The sequence below is a fragment of the Ostrinia nubilalis genome, chromosome 4, assembly GCF_963855985.1.
Source record: "Ostrinia nubilalis chromosome 4, ilOstNubi1.1, whole genome shotgun sequence".
Lineage (NCBI taxonomy): Eukaryota > Metazoa > Arthropoda > Insecta > Lepidoptera > Crambidae > Ostrinia > Ostrinia nubilalis.
In genome coordinates, this window is record NC_087091.1 from 3,506,839 (window position 1) to 3,531,657 (window position 24,819).

Below are 24,819 nucleotides of genomic sequence, written 5' to 3' on the forward strand. Positions count from 1 at the left end.
TGTCTTTTATTAGAAACTTAACTATATTTACAGATGGAAGAGATTAGTTTCATCACGTCTTGTTTCCCGAATCGTTTGGTTTCACGTGCTTTCTGATAAACTCTTGGAACGCAGCGACATCCTCTGGTTTGTCGTCATCTAGGACAAAATATTTTATTTATATTGTTTGTAATTTATCGGAACTACTTATTGAGTTGCATCGAATATAAATAAATGATTCCGGAAAAAAGGCCGATTCTAATGTTTTTGAAATACCGATTTTGTAAATGGCCGATTCTATCGAGTAATGACCGGCTGGTTTTTTTTCTTTCGTCTAGGGTCTAAAATCTATTGAGAAGTTAGTGCACAACAGCTGAAATAAGTTTCTGGACCCGTTTGTTTACATTTTCAAGGCAGACTGGGATCAGGAGGATTTTTAAGTCTGACTGCCGAGACACTACGTCTGGTCTGTGAGCACGTAGAATTTTGTCCAATGACCCCAAGCTACCCATTCTTATCGCTCGCGCGTAAATTATATTGCTGTCGCGACTGTGCGACGGGTGCCCGCAGTGAGTGTGCGAGCGCGACAGCAAAATAATTACGCGCGAGCGATAAGGATGGGTAGCTTGGGGTCATTGGACAAAATTCTACGTGCTCACAGACCGGGCTTTAGACACAACAGTATATTGTTCGATCGAGCACAAAATAATAATAAGTACTACGTACAGAAGTTTTACTTCGCGAAGGTATTTAAAAAAATGTATGCTCAATGTCATTAACAATATGGTGTAATTTAGCTTGTCTCAAGAGTCAAGCAAGTTTGTCAGAAGTTTTGTTGACAAACGTCAGTGATCGGTACTGCGCCGAAGCTATAGGGCTGACTTCGGTAAAATGATGTGACGTGAGGTGCCAATCTGCAGAAAATGGCGGAGGAAATACATGATTTAGCATGAATTATCATGAATAATATTAACTACTTATTTACCTCTCAGTGTCTTGAGGCAACTTAAAAAAGTACATTCTGTGTTTTTATTATTATTTAGGCAGTTAAATACTGCACAGTATTTAGTACACCATTTTCTTTATTTTTTTCCATCATACACACTCAGAATACGGAACAAACCAGAAACCGTCAACGGGCGTAAATGTGTATTCATATAAATTACTCCAAATCGCACTAATTTGACTTTAGAGCAATTAGTCTTCTTCTTCTTCTTTTATTAATGGCGATGAACTTGTGTATTTTCGCCACAAGGCACACTGTTCCGCCAATATCACGTGCGCAGCTTTTACACAATGTTTTTTGAGAAATTTAAATTCAAAGGTATGCTAAGCAAAATACCTAAAACAAAGAGACATCACAAATAAGACAAACACAATACATAAAAATAACACATACGAGTGAATACAAATGGGGAGGTTTAGTTTGGAAAAAGTTTTACTGCCAACTCTTGCTTGTTACAAAAGGTTACAAATTAATTTTATTAATGTTAATGAATTTAACTAGAGATTTCAAAGTATGGGGATTAGTAAAGTTAAGGACACATTTAAGGTTAGTTGGAAAAGGGAATTTTTTGGGAAGGAAGTCATACAACGAATGGTCAATTTTGGGGCAGTTGAAAAAGATGTGATTAGCTGTTCCTTCATCCAAGCCGCATTCGCATATGGAGCTATCCTTGATCCGCATTTTTGCGAGGTGTACAGGGGTACACGCGTGACCTATACGCAGGCGACAGATAATGGACACTGTTCTTTTTGGTAAGTGGCGGTGCTTGAAAAACCAGGGTCTTGAGTTAGTCAATGGCCGGCGCGCGCATTGTTTACATATCCGTCAGATTGACACTTTATAATTAAATTATGCCGTCTTGTGCCGTTCCAACATGTAAGAATGCTACTGGAATTACGAAGAAAGTGCATGGGATCATGTTTTATCCGTAAGTAGCACATTTCCAATTCATTTTAATTAAATAATAATTTTCAAAAAAAATCACGGTTGTATTTTGTAAGTGTTGCCACAGGTCAACGGAATATTTTACCCTACTTTTTTATATTGAATTACATTTGTCTATAAAAAATTCACGCGTTAATTTTGTTAGCGTTACCACAGAATAATGGAATATTTTCCCCATCCTTTTTGTTTTAATTAGTTTTTAGTGTAATTTCATCCATGACATGACAACCTGATTAATTAAATTATAAGTGCCACTTGTGGTCTAAACTGAATAAATATTTTTGATTTTGATTTGATTTTAATATATTGAATTAATTTATAATATTACTCCCTAATAATGAGGAGATAATAAATTACTATCGTGAATTTCATACTTTCCCATTTATTCAAAAGTAAGGCATTGGTATCAACAGATCAGCAGCAGCAATATTTGTATATTTAATAATAATTTTAAGTAATTAATTATTGCTTACATACCTACTTACTCTGATTTTCTTTCAGGATACACAGCCAGAGTTGCCTCGCAATTAAATTCAAGTATTGGTGATGTTTTTGATTTGGATTCTGTTTTTGACTCCAAGAAAAGTTAAACTAAAAGCACTACTGCGCCGTAAACAAATGTTTTGTTGTCGATATGTTTACATAATAAAGAACCTTAAGTTTCTTTTTTGTTTTACTTGGCATTCTAAAATTTATATTCGACTTTTGTAATTGACTTTTAAATAACATATTATACCTACATATAGTATATTACACTATTTAATAGAAATAAATAATCATCTACACTTAGTTACTTCGGAGTAAAAATTAAATTCATAGGTAGGTAGGTACTATCTATGCCTATGGCCAGTCATGTCGTCTCGTTCTATCGCAAAGAATCACCATTTGATAAGAGCGAGAGCAAAAACGGAAATGGATAGTTAACACTGTGGCCGTGTGTACTTATTTCACTTACTTATTTTTTACTTGTTTAACATCTCTTTAAAAAATTACATAATTTTACCCCAAAAATGGGGGTGTCACACGGCGCTAGTAACACTAAAGGGGGTAGAGGGGCGCGGGAGGGGAAGTATTTTGGACACAAGTTGCCGCGTAGAAATGTCATCGAACACTCCTTCTGCCCCCCTAGACAAAACGCACTTTTTGATCGAATCGAAAATCGAATCCGTCAAAACTCCATACAAAAAACGGGCTTTTCGACCACTTTTCGACTGGTTTGCGATTATAAATTGCACTTTGTCTAGACCCCCTGGTTTGTTCTGTATTCTGAGCATACACAAGAATACGCGTGCGTGAGTCAATGTTCGCTCGTATGTGAGGCCTTGTCGAATAGTACTCTTGTAGGGGGCAATCGTGCGTGTTTTGTTTTCGATGTAAACTCGCGGAGATGAACAGGCCTGGATCGAGGCTCACCGGTGAGCCGCGAGGCGTCCACTGTGTTAAAAATTAATAGACAACAAACTTCACGTACCAATTTCGTGGGCGGGCGCCTCGCTGCCTTCGTCGTCGCTGGAACTATCGTTGCCGGGATGTTTCAGGTACATGTCGCTAATCTCACGGCCCACCGGCACCGCGTCTATGAGACTCTTCTTGCCGATCACTGTGTCGGACTCCTCTGGAAATTGGAGTGGAAGTTGTCAATAAGAATGTGGTTAATGCAAAATATCCCGGGTACTCTTGTCTAAAAAAATTCATTTGCATAATGCATGAACTCAAAAAAACAACAAATTATACATACCCATTTTGCCTGCTTTCAACTCCTCTTCTGCTTTCTTCTGTTGTTCCAATTTTTCAGCGCGCATTTTTAACCAGTCTGCTTTATACTCCCTATGACCAAAAAATTCAATGTTAACAATTAATATCAAAAATAACCTTCCTAAAAATATTAATATTATTTATAACTTTGCAACTTACTTTTCATACTCTTCAGCGGCTTCATCAACTAATTTGAAGAATTCAGTTATACCCTGAAAAACACATAAATGCACTAATTAGCATAGGTATTTATTGATATTATAATTTATTCTGGTTTGATTTGTTTGGTTTTATTATGTATTTTAGCGATTCCATTGAATCTGCATTACTTTTGGAAAGTCAAAATGTTTATTTGCTGCTAACTTTGCCAAAAAAAGCTTCTGGCAAGTTCTCTGGCGACCATGCACCGAAAGACTGAGGCAGGCCTCTGTCTGTTATGGGAGGTAGTCGTGGTATCCTCGGGACACTTATCTTCAGTACACTTACACTTCCAGTATGGGCGCTGACTCCGCAACACTTCAAATCTGTGTAAAGCCCTATCCGTGAGCACGTAGAATTTTGTCCAATGACCCCTAGCTACCCATCCTTATCGCTCGCGCGTAATTATATTGCTATCGCGACTGTGCGACTGGCACCCGCAGTGAGTGTGCGAGCGCGATAGCAACATAATTACGCGCGAGCGATAAGGATGGGTAGCTAGGGGTCATTGGACAAAATTCTACGTGCTCACGGACCAGACTATAGAATGTGTCGAGCGCCAGCGCCATAGAACGTGTTAAGTTGCCGATGTAGGTGGCGCCGCACTCGCCGTCGCCCTCTGCGTCCAACGCCTCTAGGGGAGATTCTTGTGAAATCCTTGGGGACACCTATCTTCAGGATACTCACGTTGCCAGTATGAGCGCTGACTCCGCAACACTTCAAATCTGTGTAGAAGGTGTCGAGCGCCAGCGCCATAGAGCGGGTAAGATTGCCGATGTATGTTGCGCCGCCCTCGCCGTCTCCCTCTGCGTCTAGTGCCTCCTGGAATGCTTCGAAGTCGCGCATCCATTCTACCGCGTATGCGTTGTCCACTACGTCTGTCTGCAAATAGCGAATTAACAGTTTAACAAACCATGTATACCATTTTTTAATTTACTGCCAAACGATTTTTTCTATTTAGCCCTTTGGGATAACTAACTGGAACAGAATGCCCAAAATGACAATAAGTTAGCATTATGTACCAACTTTGTCAGTGTTGGTAGGTAACGGTGAATGGGTAAGATGAAAATATTTGTCCTACAAACTCAATTCCACAAGAAAATGGTTTGGATCTCGGAAAAATCAACCTTTAATGGTGTAGTCGTCTACAAATTCATGTCCTTTTATTATAGTGCAGTAATAACATACCTTATTCATAACAATGATGAAAGGCAGCCTAGTCTTGTACAGTATTGAGCATGCATACAGCATATTAGACATGAAGGTGCTCGGAGCTACGCTGCGTACGGTGTCCATTACATACACCACCACTGTAGGACATGTAGATGCCAGAGCTTCAGTCACTATGGTACCCGACGCTGACCATGTGAATACCTCTATCTGGCCTACAAATTATTAAGAGTTTAATAGATTAAGATCCCTGTACACAGAAAAAAATTAATACAAATGACGGACGTTCATAGTCCTAGACGTCCCAGTACAATAAATACTTATGGAATGAATGTAAGTTTACCTGGTGTATCAATAATACAGTATTTGTGCTTCTTTCCAGCCTTCTCAATCAAATCCACCACCTGGCCAAACTTTGTAGAGAACAAGTTCAGAGCTGTGACGATACCTCCATTTGGCCCCAGGCCGTATTGCTTCATTACTTGTTTGTAGTCTACAGTATCTCTTATATCTGAAATAACCAAGCAATATCTTTCAATTAGGAGCTACAATTGTTGCCAAATACTTATGCAAAATGTACTTGTTGGATTCAATAACTGTATTTTATAAAAGCTATTTTTATGACAATATTATAACTGCTACGTATCAAGGATTATTTTTTACACAAGTCATAATGCTCACTGAAAATAGTAAATAGGTAAGTTGTGTTGCACAAATCAGCTATTGCAATAGCATAAAATGCTAGTGTTTAGTTTGATACATACCAATATTCGCTGGATATGGCACCTCTCTGCAGGCTGGATCCAAATTAATCAAATATGGTCGCGAGCTTTCAACGACCTGGCTCGCTAGACGTCTGGTGAAGGAGGTCTTGCCTGCACCAGCCATACCTTTACAATACATAGGTAAATAAAACAAAGTAAGTACAGTGTTCAATTCTTAATTTATTTAATACACCTGCATAGTTGTAAGATGAACAATAATGTTTAATAAAATGATATACGATAAAACCCCTTCCTTCCTTGTAGTCAAAAAGTAGTAAATTCTTCAGACACCCTGTGAAACAGTATGGAAATCTTTGTTTCATTTGGCAATTTTAAGTGGTAAAAGGTGTCGTTCTGCCACTCAAACGGAAGATGAAGATACTAGTTATGTATGTAGTTACGTTTCCATTGAAATCAACTTAATTCTAACCTAAAATGATCAAGCACACGGGTTTCCTTGCGTCCTCTTCCATCGGTTCTGGTTTTGCTGCAGCCGTTGCCATTTCAAGTTTTAGCACTCTAACTAGCAAATTAAATGTTATTTACTTAGTTACACTTGAAACACGTTAGTTAATTTAATAAATTCCCCAACCTTCACAAATCACAACAAATGAAATAATGAAAACAAACGAACTGTCAATCAATGTCAACAGACTAAACTGTCAACTGTCATGTTGTAATGGCGGAAGTACACTATGCGGGAAATTGGCCAAGTCGATATAGTGTGAACACCATCTCGATAATTTCCTCGTTCCCCCATTCTGCATCCGTTCGCGTTCGTCTCCCATACTTCGGTGAGCGGGCTTGCGCTTCGACTTGAACAATTTTCCGTATAGTGTACTTGCGCCATAACTTTTTTTTTAAATTCGTTTCGTTCGTCTTGCACTTAAAAAGCTGGCAGGTAGCAATCAATAATTATTCCCTTTCCATGACGTATTATGGTTAATCCACGGCAGTAGGTCATTTACGCACAGTAGAAATAATTCGCCACATTGATCACCACAAGCTATATGCCATTAAACAAAAACAAAATAAATTGGTTAACTTTAACTAAATGTTGTTCACGGTGGTGGTTGAACTTGACACACATGAGTTTTATTAATAGGGTAGCCTTTAAAAAATACTCCCATAAATATGAGAAACTTGATTTATTATAAAACTATTTACATTATGTACAATTAATAATAATTAATAATTCTTATAAATCTACTGCGCGTCTTTCTCCAGATTCAAGAACATGGTAGGATAGAGATGGCCCAGGCGCCCGATCCTCTTTTGTAAGATGAGTCGCAGCGTGTCAGTGTACGTGGTTGAAGGCTTACAGCTCACTGGGTCTCGCCAGTGCAGGCCTGGGAAACAATTGATGGTTAATAAATTGGTCAGTTATAAATAATAGGCTCGTTCCTCCTCTAAAATAACACGTAAAAAAGTGGACCATTTTCTAACTAAAACACGGAGAAATAACATGTTGTAAAAGTTTATAGCAGATGGCGCTACTTTTGATTTATGTGTTCTATTTCTTAATTTACTTTTTAAATACATTATCGACCTATATTTGGAGAATCTTCACCAAATCAAAAAAACTGAGGAACAAAATCGGATAATGCTCTCATTGTCGCTGAAATCACGATAAAAGTTGGATTTGAAATTCTTACCCGTGGAATCACATGGAAACAGGGCGGGCGAGGGCACATTATCTCTGGTGTAATTCCACAGACAATCTCTGATCACTTGAACAATCTGAAACAAAAATGACAAATGCATTAACTATCTTTGTTAGACAGACTATAGAGGCGACCTTTTTAAATGTTTCTGCAATGAGGGTTTTCGCGAATTAAAGATCCGCTAGATGGCGGGACGTGGATGTGGGGTTTGACTGCTGCGTGATTGGTGGATTTTGACATATCTGTCAATGTCATGTCAAAAATAACCAATCTTGCAGCATTTGGACCTTGCGTCTACGTATTGCCATCTGGCGGATTTTTCATACGTGAAAACCCTTATTAAAAACTCTTTCTATTTTTTCTTTCCATCATCTAAGCTTAAAACCCCAACTGGCCTCTACGCTCGAGTAAATCCTCATTCACCGTCGTGGGCTCCCCTACTATAATAGCGCAGTTTTAAACATCAATTGTGGTCAAATACCTGCCTTGTCTAGCATAAAAAATAAATTACCTCGTTAGCAGTGAGCTCGGGCGCCATTTCGAGCATATGCGAGAGCGGGTGCGGCAGCAGTTGTCCCAACGTCATCGTGGTGAGCAGATCGCATAACGCCGCTCGCTCGCGGGATATCTCTGCCGCGTGGGTATGGCGATCTACAGAAGGGATTTAATATTTAGTTATTACATATTTTAAGTTGAATCAACGAATGGTTATCTTGTAAGATCATGGAAAAGAAATAAGCTGAAAATAGTGTCTGTGTTATTTGCACTACTGCTTCTTTGCTCTGGCCCAGCAGAATCAGGAATTTTAAAGCAGATGGCGTTAGTTAGGATAGCAGGTTTGTCCACTAAAGATTATATTGTTCTTCATTTTTCCAAATCCACTCATCCCGTGGATATCCTAAGAGGTGACTAAGTGAGAAATGTGGTAATGTCAAGCCTCCCTAACTCGCGTAAGGAGCATAAGGAGTGTAGGCCAATTGGTCCATTTATTCTTGCAGTGAGCCGTGTCGTGTCCGTAGCCCTTCAAGACCCGCAAATCGAGACCATGGATGATCTATTGTTACGCGGCCTTATGCGACCGTTTGGGGTTTGATTGGCTAAATTACCTGATAATGAAGACACGATAGCCAAACGGTGACGGCGTCGGACTGTCGGGGAACGCGGGTTCGGTTCCGCCGTCGTTCGACTATTTAATTGGTGGTGAGCTCACTCGTGAGACAAGCATATTTAGCTCAGTACGAGGGGCTAACGGGACTATTAGTAATTTGTGAAATAATACATTACTAATAAACTTAAAAAAAAGATGTTAAGACGCTAGTAGGGTTTTTTTTTTGGGTGGGTGGGGGTCATAAGTTCTACACCGCATGTATACACTCACCCAGCAGCGCCTTGAGGCGGTGCAGCAGCGTGGCGGCGACGGCGCGCAGCAGCGACGAGGCCAGGCACAGCGAGGGCCGCATGTACACACTCACCCAGCAGCGCCTTGAGGCGGTGCAGCAGCGTGGCGGCGACGGCGCGCAGCAGCGACGAGGCCAGGCACAGCGAGGGCCGCATGTACACACTCACCCAGCAGCGCCTTGAGGCGGTGCAGCAGCGTGGCGGCGACGGCGCGCAGCAGCGACGAGGCCAGGCACAGCGAGGGCCGCATGTACACACTCACCCAGCAGCGCCTTGAGGCGGTGCAGCAGCGTGGCGGCGACGGCGCGCAGCAGCGACGAGGCCAGGCACAGCGAGGGCCGCATGTACACACTCACCCAGCAGCGCCTTGAGGCGGTGCAGCAGCGTGGCGGCGACGGCGCGCAGCAGCGACGAGGCCAGGCACAGCGAGGGCCGCATGTACACACTCACCCAGCAGCGCCTTGAGGCGGTGCAGCAGCGTGGCGGCGACGGCGCGCAGCAGCGACGAGGCCAGGCACAGCGAGGGCCGCATGTACACACTCACCCAGCAGCGCCTTGAGGCGGTGCAGCAGCGTGGCGGCGACGGCGCGCAGCAGCGACGAGGCCAGGCACAGCGAGGGCCGCATGTACACACTCACCCAGCAGCGCCTTGAGGCGGTGCAGCAGCGTGGCGGCGACGGCGCGCAGCAGCGACGAGGCCAGGCACAGCGAGGGCCGCATGTACACACTCACCCAGCAGCGCCTTGAGGCGGTGCAGCAGCGTGGCGGCGACGGCGCGCAGCAGCGACGAGGCCAGGCACAGCGAGGGCCGCATGTACACACTCACCCAGCAGCGCCTTGAGGCGGTGCAGCAGCGTGGCGGCGACGGCGCGCAGCAGCGACGAGGCCAGGCACAGCGAGGGCCGCATGTACACACTCACCCAGCAGCGCCTTGAGGCGGTGCAGCAGCGTGGCGGCGACGGCGCGCAGCAGCGACGAGGCCAGGCACAGCGAGGGCCGCATGTACACACTCACCCAGCAGCGCCTTGAGGCGGTGCAGCAGCGTGGCGGCGACGGCGCGCAGCAGCGACGAGGCCAGGCACAGCGAGGGCCGCATGTACACACTCACCCAGCAGCGCCTTGAGGCGGTGCAGCAGCGTGGCGGCGACGGCGCGCAGCAGCGACGAGGCCAGGCACAGCGAGGGCCGCATGTACACACTCACCCAGCAGCGCCTTGAGGCGGTGCAGCAGCGTGGCGGCGACGGCGCGCAGCAGCGACGAGGCCAGGCACAGCGAGGGCCGCGCGCCCGCGCACCGTCGCAGCGCGCTGCGTGCTACCACGCACGCTTCGAGCGCGCAACGCATGTATAGCTCGCGCTCGATGCTCACTTGCTGAAGGACAACAAATGATAACTTCAATGGTTTTGTTGATTGTTGGGACCTAAGATTTCCACAACAACTGATCTTGAGCTATAGGCGTTTCACGAGACCTTCATCAGATCGTCTCTCCACAAAGTGCTACTCGGAGCTACATAAAGCTTGTACAACTGACGTTGGGACAAAAAGTCGAGCGAGAAAAATTTACCACAGACCAGAAGATATAGTGTAACTGTCAATACAGGGTGTTTTCTTTGTAGGTTCTCAAACAAAAAAGATGGATTCTACTACTCACACTGAAAATGTCAATGCTTACCTTAGTAAAGTCTTCATCAGGCCAGGGTAGGCCATTATACATGACGTCAGGAGCCACTAACTCGACCAAAAGCAGCGAAACTGACGTCATCCCTTCCACTATACCGCTATTGCCGTCCTGCGAAAAAATGTAAAAAAAAAAATAATAATCACAAATCGGAAATGTATGTTGTAGAGGTCTACCGCTTATCTAAATCTATGCCTAAGGTATGGAAGCGGCGGAGGGTGATTTTGTGATGTCAAACGTCAGCGAGACTTCAAATTTGTATCCTCTGTCACGTCATAACATGTCAATAAGCAGACAGTGGTGACTGAGTTTGTTGCGGCGCTTCTTCTCAGCACTTGCCAAATGTTGGTCTGGGTAAAAAGATTATGAGACATGTAGAGTAGGGTGTCCCGAAATATCTTTTTTTATATTTTCGCTACACAAGACCCCTCAAAAGTTGCGTAATAAGATGTAGATTAGCGTAAAAATAATTAAAAAAATATAAAATAATGTCTCAAGGGCTCTACCGGCATTTTTATGTCTGAAAAAATCACTTAATCAGCCCTTCACTGTTTGTCATCTATTATATTTTTTTCACAATTATTTCATTTTATTTTGTAAGTACAGTGGTAGTGGAACCCTAAGATATGATTTGCAGGCAATAACAGACTGTTTCCAGTGAGGAATAGGTTTGGTTCGAACTCGCAGAATTCATATTTTGACTTGTTTTTCTCAAATTTTCTACTTCTTCGGCGAGGCTGTTGGTATTATTTCTGTTGAGGTTTTATTGCTGTAAGGTATTGCACCGCACTTTTTTGTTATATTATTACATACTTTTAGCATAAATTTAACAAACATTTACCAAATATATGGTAGTAATATACTTTTCGATTTTTTTCAGGTAAAAACTACCTAGCCAAAAATCTTTAAAATGTTATATTTAAACAGAATACTAATTAACATGTTTCATAGTTTTAGCATACTATTAAATATAAATAACATTTTAGAACGTTACATATGTTATAGTCAAACCTCGAAGCTCAGGCGCTCCTAGGTTTGACTAGTCAATCCTCAGGTTTGACTTGAAGTCTTAGTCAAAGCCCAAACATTTTGGCCTTTGACTAAATAATGTTAGTCAAACCTAGGAGTAACTAATTTGGTCATTCAAACGTCGAAACTCAATTTAATTAAATCGGGGTTTGACTAGTCAAACCTCAATTAAGACATTAACTAACTATACTTCATTCTGATTTCGAAGTTATTGCATAGGCTTTACGGTCGGTTTTCTCGCGCACGCGCAGCTATATCTTTAGGTGAAGGTACCAGTAACTAAACTTATTTACTGTGATGTTTGTCAGGGTTTCTAGACCGATCTTGAAATTACTATTTTGCGGGTTCTGTCGTCGTCGTTTCAGTCGAAAGACGTCCACTGCTGCCCCAGCGGCCATCAGCTCTTCGAGCTATGTGCCCCGCCCACTGCCACTTGATTTTAGCGATTCTGCGGGCTATGTCAGTCACTCTGGTTCTCCTACGAATCTCCTCATTTCTGATTCGAACACGCAGGGAAACTCCGAGCATAGCACGCTCCATCGCTCTTTGGGTGACCTTGAGCGTGATGGTGTATGGCTCTGAGACGTGGTCGCTTACTATGGGCCTCATAAGAAGGCTCAAGGTCACCCAAAGAGCGATGGAGCGGGTTCTGTACCTTAAGGATTTAAGGGTAAAAATGGGATCCTATTACTATAACTTCGCTGTTTGTCTGTCAACACCACTCATGAACCATTCCCAAAATATTTAGTTTTATATTCACTTTAAAAATATAATATTAAATATTCACATATTTAGTGGCATATTTACTTAAAAATAAATCATGAAATTAAAATAAAATAAATATTTAGAGGGCTCCTATACAACATTAAAAGAGTCGTAAGGAACCCTTCGTGAATCCGACTCGAATTTGGTGGGTTTTCTATAATTGCTGCCGGCCTTTGTAACGCCGCGTCTACTTTTAACCGAGTCTATCAGTCGCTTCTAGGATTGACTAGGCAAAGCCCGAAACAGATTATTTACATTTCGACGTTTGACTGAACAGTTTAGGAACTCCTAGGTTTGACTTAGTCAAAGGCCGAAATTGAAATTTATTTCGGGGTTGGCCCGAAAGCCTTGGTCAAACCTAGGATAGACCAGTCATTCCGCGAAGAGACTGCATATCGACCTTTGACTATGACACATACACTTTCTAGCTGAAGTTTTTGTTCTGTACGCGGTTTTTTATCAATGGTGAACTTCAACGGAAGTAAACATATATTTTTAGTTATGAAACGCATACATGTTATATACCAAATTAAAGGCAATTTAATACACTTCTTTGGTTCGTGTAAAACTTGTAGTAGAATAAAAGACATTTTGTAAAAATTTGATTTAAAAAGTAGTATCACAAAAATGTAAAAAAAATCAATTTTCCTTCAATTACTAACTAAAGGTTGATTTTATCGATACAATTCATACCACAAAATATCAAGCGCACACGTAGAGCTTTGATTTAAATAAAAAAGTAATCAAATCGGACAAATTGTTTTCAAGTTATGGTTGATTTTCTAAAATATACTGCAATTTTTGTTAGCTTCCACTCAGAGATGCCAATCATTGTTTTATAATAGCGTGATAAAATTATTAACCTGCTGTGAGAAGGGAATTGGGTACCCCCAAATTAAATCGATATCTTGGTGGACCCATGGATTAATAAGGAACACATTAAAATCTTGCGCGTAAATGCCTAATTGTGGTCAAAAAGCCAATTCTGTTTTTAAAGCATTTATGGATTTATTGGTTTTTCAACTATTTTAAACCTTGCTGTGACTCATTGTGTACCCTCAAATTTCATAAAAATGCTATTTTTGTATTATTTATAGTTTATGTTAGGAACTCCTAAAATAGCAATTTTAAAATTGTTCAAGGACAGGTAGAGGCCTCAAGATGACATATATCTAATAAAATTTAATGTTAATCGTAATCTATATGTCAAAACGCAACTTTTGATACCTCTTGCGTAACCGTAGCTCAAAAAAATTTTTTTCCCATACAACGACGGGACACCCTAATGTAGAGGCTCCTTAAGAGCAAAATGACGATTTGTAAGAACTATTTATTAGTCTAAACAAATAAATAAATTTTGACTTTGACTTTGACAATGTCACCCCTTGAATAAAGTCCAACAATGTATTTGATGATAAAATATCCTTTATTTTGATTTAGTTTCACAAAAAACAATTCTCCCGTGACACTGTTGATGACATGACAAATTTCTTCTTTTTTATTTCTTTATGGTATTAAACATTCCGCCCACCATGACCGGAATGGTCATAATTCCGCCCACCATGATTAACCACCAACGAAAGAGTGGACTGTATAGTTAGGTAAAAACAAAACATTATAAGAAATTTAAATTGGTTAAGAGCCATTTTACATTTTCTTGCGAATTTCTAAGATTTTGGAAGCATGAATTACTATCTTAAGCAACACCCAGAGATTATTTAATAACTGCGAAAGATAGGTCAATCCTTGGTGTTGACCATTAATGAAACGGATTTACTAAAACTCTTTTGCTTAATTCACAGTGACCCATCTCCCACAACCATTTTACGGAAAAATTGCCGCAGACTCATTTTCAAAGTCCTGTATCTATTATTTATGCTCATATAATAAGCTTAAAAATATATAGTAATCATCGGACATATATTCTTGTAGTCCATTAATGAAATAGATTTTTGAATTTCATTACCATTATTGAGTAAAATCTAAAAATAATTTGCCAAATTTGAAGATTAACGTCACATTTTGATCGTGGTTTTTGGTTTAAAAACACAGCAATAACTGCAACAAAAGTATCCCAAAATAAAGAATATTCATTGTAGAATTGATTTCTACAGTTATTGTTTAAATATTAGTAACCACTTTGTCAAAATATTGATGTGAATATCAGTATAAATTACAATGCGCAAGCCGACATTGACTAGTATGGCGCGAGCGCCCGTCAAGGCAGGACCTGTGTCATTTTTCCCGCCGTGACGTTTACGTGCGTTCGTGTCGTAAAGCGGTGATTTGTACGGCGACCAAATACATTTGATACTATGCCGAGAGGCTGTTTCGAGTCGGCCGGCCGAGCAGAAATTGAAATGATGAATTTTAATTTCTTTGACGGATCTGGGTGTAACTATGTATAATGTAGGTACCATGTATTTAATTTAATAAATAAATTATAAAAAAAAGTATATCCATTATGCTAGCACCCTTAACACAAGTATATTGGTTGCCTACTTTTGGACTAGATTTTTTTTTTTGTGATAATGATTTCTGCAATCAGTCGCCAGACTATAATCAGATATTATGTTGAGTGTCATTTTATTGTTAAAGAGCAGCTGGCCTATGCCTAACCTGTCTTCTTAAATTACGTGGTTTTGGACTAGATGGCGCTGTGAAATTGTTCAAAGATTTGTTTATTTATTTATCCGCTTTGAGTTTTGTTTCGTGAAGAAGAAAAAGAAGCGTTTTGTTTCGAGAGGGAAGCTTTGTTGTTAAATCTATACTAATAAAAGAGGAAAGATTTAATTGTTTGTTTGTTTGTTTGGAGGCAATAGGCTCCGAAAAATAATTCTTTCACGATTTAGAATCCTAATTTTTTTCTATGTAGGCTATAAAATATTTTCAAAAACTTTAGTACAAAATCTTTGATAACTTCTAAAATATACATATATCCTATTGATAGAAGATGACGTGCTTCGTATTTTATTAAAATTATTACCTGACTATGTTAAAAAGGTGTGGAATGTTATTTTGGAGATAACTTGGTTCCATAGAAACATAGAAAGATGCTAAGTAATGCGCTGAGTTCGAAACTCAGTGTCGTATTAGAAATTCACACACACAAAGAAATCAAATTATGTGCTCATTATCCACTGCGGTATCAGTATTCAACGTTCAAATAATCTTTAGTACTATGCAAGCAATATAAACTGTTTACATAATGACGTCGCTACTGTCATCATTGCTTTCACAAGCAATATGTTCCAATTTGTCCCTTGTCACATTTCCCTTTAGTTTCTGTGATCTGTGCTTGTTTCTAAGTTGATATCAATGAAATATTCCTTAGTACTTTTGATTTAATTTTTTTTTATTTTGTCACGTGTTTGAAAAATCAAGGTCAGATTACAATAAAATAACAAGTGAAAACGTAACATTGCATTGCAACTCGCAATTTCGCAATATTGATAAGGAGATTCCATTGGAAAGTCTGTATTTATTCCTAGGATTCCCCCAACACCATCAAATTCAAGAGAATTCAAGAGAGTGCAGTTTCCCATCTCATGCTTAGGGACCACGGTTTAAAATAGTGTGGTTGCATAGAGCCTGCAACGGGCAACCTCGTGCGCAGCTGCTCATACTAATTTTCGATAAAAAGCAAGTGTTGGCGCCCTCACGAGTTTTAGCGGAGTTCCATATGGTAAAGGGGATCTAAGCCAGTGTAGCAATTGGAGAGGTATCACTTTGCTCTCGATACCGTCAAAGGTTTTCTGCAAGATTATCTTGGATAGGTTATCGGGGGCCGTTGAACCTCTTTTGCGGAGGGAACAGGCTGGCTTCCGCCCGAACCGCTCGTGCACCGACCAGATCAATACTTTGCGTATCATTTTGGAGCAGGCATCAGAATGGCAAAGGGAAGTCTACCTAACCTTTGTAGACTTTGAAAAAGCCTTTGATACGCTGAAGTGGGCAAGTATATGGTCGCGACTCGCTGACATTGGTGTCCCGCCGAAAATCATCGACCTACTGAAGGCCATCTACAGGAAATATTCTTGTACGGTGACTCACGACTGCCTCATCTCCGAAGACATCGAGGTGCATACGGGCGTCCGGCAAGGCTGCCTGCTTTCGCCCCTTCTCTTTCTGGTTGTCTTGGATGGAGTCATGAATCGCGCATATCAAGACCAACGGCGTGGAATAGAGTGGGGTATAATCGGAGTCTTAGAAGACTTAGATTATGCCGATGACCTCTGTTTGCTGAGCCACACGCATCACGATATGCAGTCCAAACTTGATGACCTACATCGAGAAGCGGGTATCACAGGGCTCAAAATTAACTGCCGGAAGACCCAAGAGATGCGATCTGGTGTGAGAAATTGCACGCCATTACGGATTGGTGCAGAGGATGTGGCACGAGTCCACAATTTCACCTACCTCGGGAGCGTCGTGTCAGAAACTGGAGGTACCGAAGAGGACATCACTTCGCGCATTGCCAAGGCCAGAGCTACCTTCGCACAACTTCGCCCCATATGGCAGTCACGGAAATTGACCCGAAGGGTCAAGATCAAAATATTCGGGTCCAACGTTAAATCCGTTCTGCTCTATGGGTGTGAAACGTGGAAGGTCACCAAGGTTATCTCGCACCAGCTGCAGGTCTTCATCAACCGCTGCCTTCGCCGAATTCTCGGCATATACTGGCCCGAGAAAATCTCCAACGTCGAGCTATTGGAACGCTGCCACGAAATTCCGATCGACCAGCAGATCAAGCGCCGCAAGTGGAACTGGATTGGCCACACTCTCCGAAGGGACCCCGATTACATCCCTAAGCAGGCTCTGGATTGGAATCCCCAAGGAAAACGCAAACGTGGTCGACCCAGGCAAACTTGGCGGCGCACTGTAGCGGACGAGGCGAAGAAGATCGGCAAAACCTGGAGCGAGATCAAGCGAGAAGCTCAAGACCGAACGAGATGGAGGACTGTTGTGGACGCCCTCTGCCCCATCTAGGGGACATAGGACCATAAGTCAAGTCAAGTCATATGGTAGCGGGAGTAGACTTAATGGAAATCTATGCTTCTCCGACGACCAGTTAGTATGTGGAATACTCCAGAGTATGCGCACACAATAGCCTGGTGATTTTAGCACCTGAAGGAAAAACAAAAAAACATTGTTTACAAAGAAATCTGCGGCAGGTGTAGCGTTTTAATTTTGTTTTAGAAAGATATCATAATTTTGTAAGTATTCAAATATTTAAACGTAATAATTTGTAGATTTTATATAAAAAAACATAATCATTTATTTTAGCAAAATTAATTTTCTTAGAATATTTTAATTCTATTAGAACCATTTTCCACTTCATCGCAGAAGAAGCGGGCAAAAAGCTAGTATGAAATATGTAGTATTGCCCGCGGCTTCACCCGCTTGAAATTTAGTTTGTCACAGATCGTCATAAATTATAGCCTATACATTGTTGTTCTGGTCGATGCCAGGGATGGATGAGCGTCGCTGTCGCTGGCGACAGGGTCTTCTGGTTCAGGGTTCATGGCGTAGGTCTCAGGCAAAATGAAATCCACTCGTAGAAATTAATAAACTCAGTGTACCTATTCACGAAAATAATTACACACAGCACTAGAGTCTTATCGGAACTGAGTGAACCAAAGGTCCTGCGATAGGAACTTCCGACCCGAGTGATAGTTGAACACAGACTGCCTAGTACTGCTGTACTGTACTGTAAAGTTTCATCAAAATCTGTTCAGTAGTTTTTGCGTGAAAGTGTTACAAACATCCAGACATCCACACAAACTTTCGTATTTATAATATTAGTAAGACTAGTAAGAAGTAAGATAGGAAGATGAATTATTTTAGTTATTTGTTTACTTATAATAATATTTATTTATTTATTTCTTAGCTCTGTCTGATAATGGATCTGGAGGAGATGCAATGGCCACCTCCGTAACAAAACAATAGAACCCTATTGAGTTTGGGCTTGTGTGATTCGCCTTGACGAATATTTCGTATCCAGGGCCCGATGATGGAGCTGTAAGGGGGCAGATTTTTTTTTTCACTATGTGACTGTCTTTATTTTGTACTTAATATATATTTTACATATTATACCTATTCGTGTTTCATTATGAATCGAAATATAAAAGACTTATTAAACTCTACTAAAAATTTAAATTAATTTATCAAGTTTGAATACCTCATTCTACCTTAAAATTAATAACTTAAATCAAGTCTTAATACGGTCACGGCTCAAGATTTTTTTGTCCATTTCAGCGTTCTTTTTATTTTTTTGACGTTGCGTTGACAGCTTTTACCTAAATTCGCGCGGAATATTTTTGTGAAATGGCTCTTAAATCATGGTGACTAGATAACAAAACAATAGTTAGAGTTTAACCTTATAAATGGATAGGTATACAAAAATATTGTTCTAAGATAACTTAACAACTTAACTTACTTGTTCACAAAAGTGGTTAAACAAAACGAAAACCACAAAACTCATCACTTAAACATGATATAAAAAATAAATAGCTCTATTCAGCCACTGGCAAAACACACAATTTTACAACAGGCCTTTTAATAATGGTATCTCTACATTTTATACTAACAACTCTCGTAAGGTTGTCCAAACCTTTGTGCTTTTCGGTAATTATGCCCATTAACCACTTCGCAGGAGGAAGATCGTCTTCTTTAACTAAAACTACATCCCCGATTCTAGGCTCTGGTGTTGTATTTGCCCATTTGTACCGCTGCAAAAACTGAGTTAAATATTCGTTTGACCACCTACGCCAAAAGACCTGGAGCATTTGTTGGGTTAGCTGCCAGCGTTTCAAAGATGATATTGTTGACGTTTCATAATTGTTATCGGGCACAAGTACTAAAGGTTCACCGATGATAAAATGACCTGGTGTGAGAGGTGTTGGATCTTGTGAATTGGTACTGATCTGTGATAACGGCCTTGAGTTAAGACACGCTTCAATTTGGTATAACAACGTAGATATTTCTTCATAGGTAAGGGTTGCTGTGCCGATCACTCGCTTCAGATGATGTTTTGTAGATTTTATCCCACTCTCCCATATTCCACCGAAATGAGGAGCTCTTGGTGGGATAAAATGCCACGTGGTTCCAGCTGTGGCCAAACTCTCTGCGATTTCTCTAGCCATGGTTGAGTGCTCTTGGGCCACCAAGGTCTTCAACTCTCGAGCGGCGCCCACAAAGTTCGTTCCATTATCGCTGTAGAGATCGGCGCAATGTCCACGTCTAGAAACAAATCGTTTAAAAGCTGCTAGAAATCCCTGTGAAGTGAGATCGGTTACAGCCTCTAGATGCACAGCCCTTGTGGCCATGCATACAAATAGGCAAATGTAGCCTTTGTATGCTCGGTAACCTCTACCTTTAGAAGCTCTGATCTGGATGGGTCCAGCATAATCAACTCCACTCTGATAAAATGGGCGTATCGGCGTGATGCGTGCTGGAGGTAGCTGTCCCATGAGTTGATGTCTAAATTGTGCTGCATGTCGTACACATGTGACACATTTGCGCACAAACAATTTTGTGCGGTTTTTTACATCAAGAATCCAATATTTCGATCGTAGATAATTTACCATCAATTGAGGTCCTCCGTGAAGGGTTCGTTGGTGAGCATCGGCAATGACAAGATCTGTGAAGTGAGATTTTGATGGTAAAACAATCGGGTGTTTTTTGTTATCACTGATGTTAGCTCTCTCAAGACGACCACCAACTCTCAAAATGCCTTCACGATCCAGAAAAGGAGTCAAAATGGTAAGTTTGCTCTTCTTACTAACGGTACCTGCAGTCTCGATATCTTTGATTTCTTGTGCAAAATGAGCAGCTTGACACGCTTTTATGCTAATTAGAATTGCTTCTGATAGTTCTTTGCTAGTTAACCATATCGGAAAAGTCGTTGCTTCAATAGATTTCTTTGCCTTTGATGCAAATCTCCTACAATAAGCTATAACTCTTATTAGTTTTTGTAAAGACGAATATTTGGTCCACAATTCAAATTCATCTTCTTTGGTTACATGGTAAGCTTTCTTTTCTTTCTCTTCTAGGTTCGTGTCCTTTATGTCCGTTCTGTCGTGTTCTATGGTTATGTTTTTTAACCATGCAGGTCCACTTTTCCAGAGAGGAAGTGTATCATATTCAGATGGGTTGACTCCACGGGAAGCGCAATCTGCAGGGTTATCAGAGGATACCACATGTGACCACTGTTCTCGGTCTAAAATAGCTAAAATCTCTGACACTCTATTTGCTATGAACGTCTTCCAGCGACTTGGATGACTGCTCAGCCAAGCTAAAACGATCGTTGAGTCCGTCCATGCATGTAAGTTTGACTTTGGTACCTTCAAAATTTCTGAGACTTCCTTTAACAACTTCGCTAGTAGAACAGCGCCGCACAACTCAAGCTTCGGGATGGAAATTTGCTTAATTGGAGCTACTTTGGTTTTGCAGGTGATAAGAGTGACCATAACATTTCCAGCTTCATCTACCACGCGCGCATAGACTACAGCAGCGTATGCATCAGACGAAGCGTCGCTGAAGCCGTGTAACTCAACTGTGATACACTTTGAATTCGTTCCAATCCAGCGCGGCAGGCGAAATTGAGTAAGTGCAGTAAGTTCACCTCGGTAAGTACTCCAATCTTTAAAAAGCTTTGCTGGTAACTCCTCATCCCAACCGATTCCTGCTAACCATAGCTTTTGTATGAACATTTTTGCTTTTACGATGACTGGAGCAAGCCATCCCAAAGGGTCATACAACTTTGAAATATCTGAAATAACTTTTCTCTTTGTTACAGGTTCACTGATAGGTGGTAGCTGCACGGAGTATTCGAAGACGTCAGTTCGTCGGTTCCAGGTAAGTCCAAGAATTTTGATAATTTCATCTACTTTGAGTTCCAAATTGCTTGTTGTTGTTTCTGAATCCTTGCTTATTTCGTTCAACAGTGTTTCATTGTTGCTTGACCATTTTTGAAGTTCAAATCCCCCTTTGTTTAGTAACTCATTCATTTGTTGAAATATTTGTTTACCTTCCTGAACTGTGTCACATCCAGTAAGTAGATCATCCACATAAAAATCATTTAGGACTCTTTCAGCTGCCAATGGAAACTCTTCACCTTCATCATACGCGACTTGATGCAGTGCTCTGACTGCAAGATATGGGGCTGAGGCAGTGCCAAAGGTGACTCGCAACAATCGCAGATGTTCGATATCTTCTTGCGGCTTGGATCGCCAGACTAATCGTTGATAATCTACATCTTCGTTAGCTACTTTTATTTGGCGATACATTTTGACTATATCAGCCACCAAGCAAATAGGATGCAGTCTCCACCTCATCGCCAAATGACGAAGATCCGATTGAAGCCTTGGGCCTACCAACAATTCGCTGTTGAGCGATACACCATTCTTGTCTCGACATGAAGCGTCAAAAACCACTCTCAGTTTGGTTGTTGTTCTGTTGAGCTTCACTACTGCGTGATGAGGTAAGTACACACTTTCTGATTTGTCGATCTCGTCGTTTGGTACCTTTTCCATGTGACCCAGCTCCAGATACTCTGCAATAACATCGGAATAGAGATCCTTGAGATTTGGTGATTTTGATAGGCGTCTTTCTTGCATTAAAAATCTGCTTACAGCTATTTCTCGCGAGTTGCCTGATTTACAGTTCGGGTTTTCTTCTTTAAATGGCAGTTTCACAATATAACGTCCAGAAGGGTCTCTTGTGGTTGTTTGTTTGAAAAATTCTTCGCATTTTTGTTCTTCAGGTGTGTGGTGACGTTTATCGAGAAGACACTGATCAGATTCTATTTCCCAAAAGCGTTTAAGTTCGAACTCTTCGTCAACAACTTGAGTGTGTAATGTTGTTATGATGTTTCTACAGCTTGGTTCAGTTTTCCTGTCTTCAGATACTTGACCAGATAATATCCAGCCGAGTTTGGTGTTTTGAGCTATAGGACACCCTATTGGACCCTTAACTAGTCCCTCAGATAATATCTGACAATACACCTCTGCACCTAACAGCAAGTCTATTTTGTTTGGAACATTAAACTTTGGATCAGCCAACTTCATTTCAGGCATGTGTGACCAAGTTTCAAATCAACCTGTCGTTCAGGAAGAAATGTGGTAAGTTTGGTAAGAACGTGAGCTTTCACCCTAATTGTGAAGTTCGGATCGTAGATAGATTGCAGTTTGATGTTAACCACATGTTTAGAGTTGACTGATGAGTTACAATCACTCCCTACCCCAGTTATAACACTTTTGTTTGCTACTTTCTTCAGCCCAAGTAATTGGACTGCAGACTCCGTCACGAACGAGGCCTGTGATCCCTGGTCCAATAAAGACCTAAGTGTTACGAACGATCCATTGTTTGTTTCAGCTTTTACCAACGCGGTTGCTAAAAGAACTTGACTCTTGTTGTTAGAGAAACAAGTGGTAATGTTGGTTTGCTGGTCAATGTCATCAGATGTTGTTGCTGTTGTCGCAACGACATGATTGGTTCTTGATGGGTTAATTGATTGTGTTGTTTGAACATTGTTGGATGGTACGTTGTTATTGGTTGAATGCAATAAAGAGTGATGCTTCTTATTGCAGATTCTACATCTAGTAGGCAAACGACAAGTCATAACCGAATGATTCGCGCCTAAGCAGTTAAAACAAAAATTGTTGGTTTGGACAAAGTTGCGGCGAGCTGATAGTGTTTCATTTGCGAATTTCTTACAATTGCCAAGTTTATGATTGTTGTCAGAACAATATGAACAAGAAACCGATATTTTGCTAGGGCTGTTCTCTACTACATGATGAGACTGGGTACTTTTCACAACTTTGGGATCCAAAAATTCGAGAGACCTAAAGCGATGTTCTATGAAATCTAAAAATTGCTTTAATGTTGGCAAATCATTAGTAAGGTCACAAATTTTTGCTTCCCACAGTTTGCGAGATTCATTATCTAATTTTGAAGACAAAATATAAATAAGAATGATGTCCCAATTTTCAGTTTTTACACCTGTGTTAGCTAATGCATTTAGACATTCATTTGTAGTATCAAACAACTCTTTAAGCGCTGTTGAATTTTCTTGAGCAATGTTCTATTGACTGAAAAACCTTTTTAAAATACAATTAGTTACATACTTCTTATTGTTAAATCTACTTTCCAAAAGGCTCCAACACACAGAATAATTGTCACTTGTAATTGGTAGATGACGCACCAACTGTTCCGCTTCACCAGTTAGGTAGCTTTTCAGGTAATGAAGTTTCTGTACCTTTTGTAAGGAGCTGTTGTTGTGGACAAGTGACAAGAAAAGATCTCGAAATGTAATCCATTCGGCATATTTCCCAGAAAAGCAGGGTATGGAGATTTTGGGCAGCTGCACTCTGACTTGCTCCCCCTCACTTTGTGATGTTTCCTGATGTCTGACTTCTACCTGAATGCACCTTTTCAATTTTTCTTTTAGTTCGGTCTTATATTCGGTGTATAATTCCTCGGTCTTGCTGAAAAAATCCTCAGTGAAATATTCCGATTCTTGGTACTCTGCATCGCTTACTTCGCAAATAATTGTATCGTGAGTTTTGTTGAAATTTTGCCACAATTCCGATAAATTTTCTAATTTTGTTTCGATGTAACTAGTTGTTATTCTGACACTTGGAGACTTGGCAAAATTTATTCTGGATTTGATAATTCGGTTGAGAATTTCGTTTTGACTTCTTACTAGTTTCTTCATCATTATCGGCTCGAATGACCATGAATAAAGTCCAACAATGTATTTGATGATAAAATATCCTTTATTTTGATTTAGTTTCACAAAAAACAATTCTCCCGTGACACTGTTGATGACATGACAAATTTCTTCTTTTTTATTTCTTTATGGTATTAAACACCCCTCCCATGCCGCTCCTATACCTCTGGCACTCAGTTATTCGCTAGATCTATAGCACAGTCCATAGCGTATTATACTCACCATGCAAGACATAAGGGCGCCCATCAACAACTCGTTATTAGCGGTGAGCACGGGCGGCAAATAGTCTTCGATCTCGTCGAGTTTGCGCACGCCTTTACCGATGATTCCGGCATGGAATACCGACGTGTGGCTCTGAGTCAGCTGAGTTATCGGACCCTGCAAGGAAAATGTATTTGAAGCACGGAAGATACACATGAGGTTATTTAGTGTCCACTGCAGGAACACCAGATATACATACATCATCATCAGGAAATTCAATCTCCTTTGCAGGACGACACGACTCTCCAAATTACCCGGGGCAAATGGACGATATGATGGCCTATACTTCCCAAGATGGATAGGCATGTTGGGGCGTTTATATGATCGCATATTTTGTCCCTTATTATTATTATTGGTTTTTGGGCCTTTATTTGCGCCAACTCGACCAGGTTTGATCTATTGTGGCAGCCCTTGTCTTTAAAGTTCACTGCTTAGTCCCGTTGAGTCTATAAAGGACAATGTTCGTTCTCCAT

General features: G+C 40.8%; 2 protein-coding genes across 2 annotated transcripts in view; both read right to left on the minus strand.

The window, feature by feature from the left end:
- Positions 1-24: 24 nt before the first annotated feature.
- LOC135088498 (GPN-loop GTPase 1) lies at positions 25-6,452 on the minus strand. The gene is made up of 8 exons (XM_063983323.1): positions 6,248-6,452; positions 5,818-5,943; positions 5,397-5,564; positions 5,072-5,268; positions 4,571-4,765; positions 3,845-3,897; positions 3,669-3,757; positions 25-138 (listed from the first exon to the last, which is right to left on the minus strand). Exons 1-8 carry the CDS (start codon positions 6,318-6,320, stop codon positions 53-55), a joined length of 987 nt encoding a protein of 328 aa, XP_063839393.1. The 5' UTR covers positions 6,321-6,452; the 3' UTR covers positions 25-52.
- A 498-nt stretch (positions 6,453-6,950) lies between these two features.
- Positions 6,951-24,819, minus strand: part of LOC135071326 (uncharacterized) — a 31,056-nt gene continuing 13,187 nt past the window's right edge. The window contains exons 6-15 of the mRNA XM_063965119.1: positions 24,308-24,463; positions 10,552-10,668; positions 9,988-10,250; positions 9,706-9,903; positions 9,424-9,621; positions 9,236-9,339; positions 8,860-9,042; positions 7,993-8,132; positions 7,473-7,557; positions 6,951-7,166 (exon numbers count right to left, since the gene is read on the minus strand). Coding sequence (XP_063821189.1) covers positions 7,024-7,166; positions 7,473-7,557; positions 7,993-8,132; positions 8,860-9,042; positions 9,236-9,339; positions 9,424-9,621; positions 9,706-9,903; positions 9,988-10,250; positions 10,552-10,668; positions 24,308-24,463 — 1,587 coding nt within the window. The 3' untranslated portion in view covers positions 6,951-7,023. The remainder of the gene's footprint in view (positions 7,167-7,472; positions 7,558-7,992; positions 8,133-8,859; positions 9,043-9,235; positions 9,340-9,423; positions 9,622-9,705; positions 9,904-9,987; positions 10,251-10,551; positions 10,669-24,307; positions 24,464-24,819) is intronic.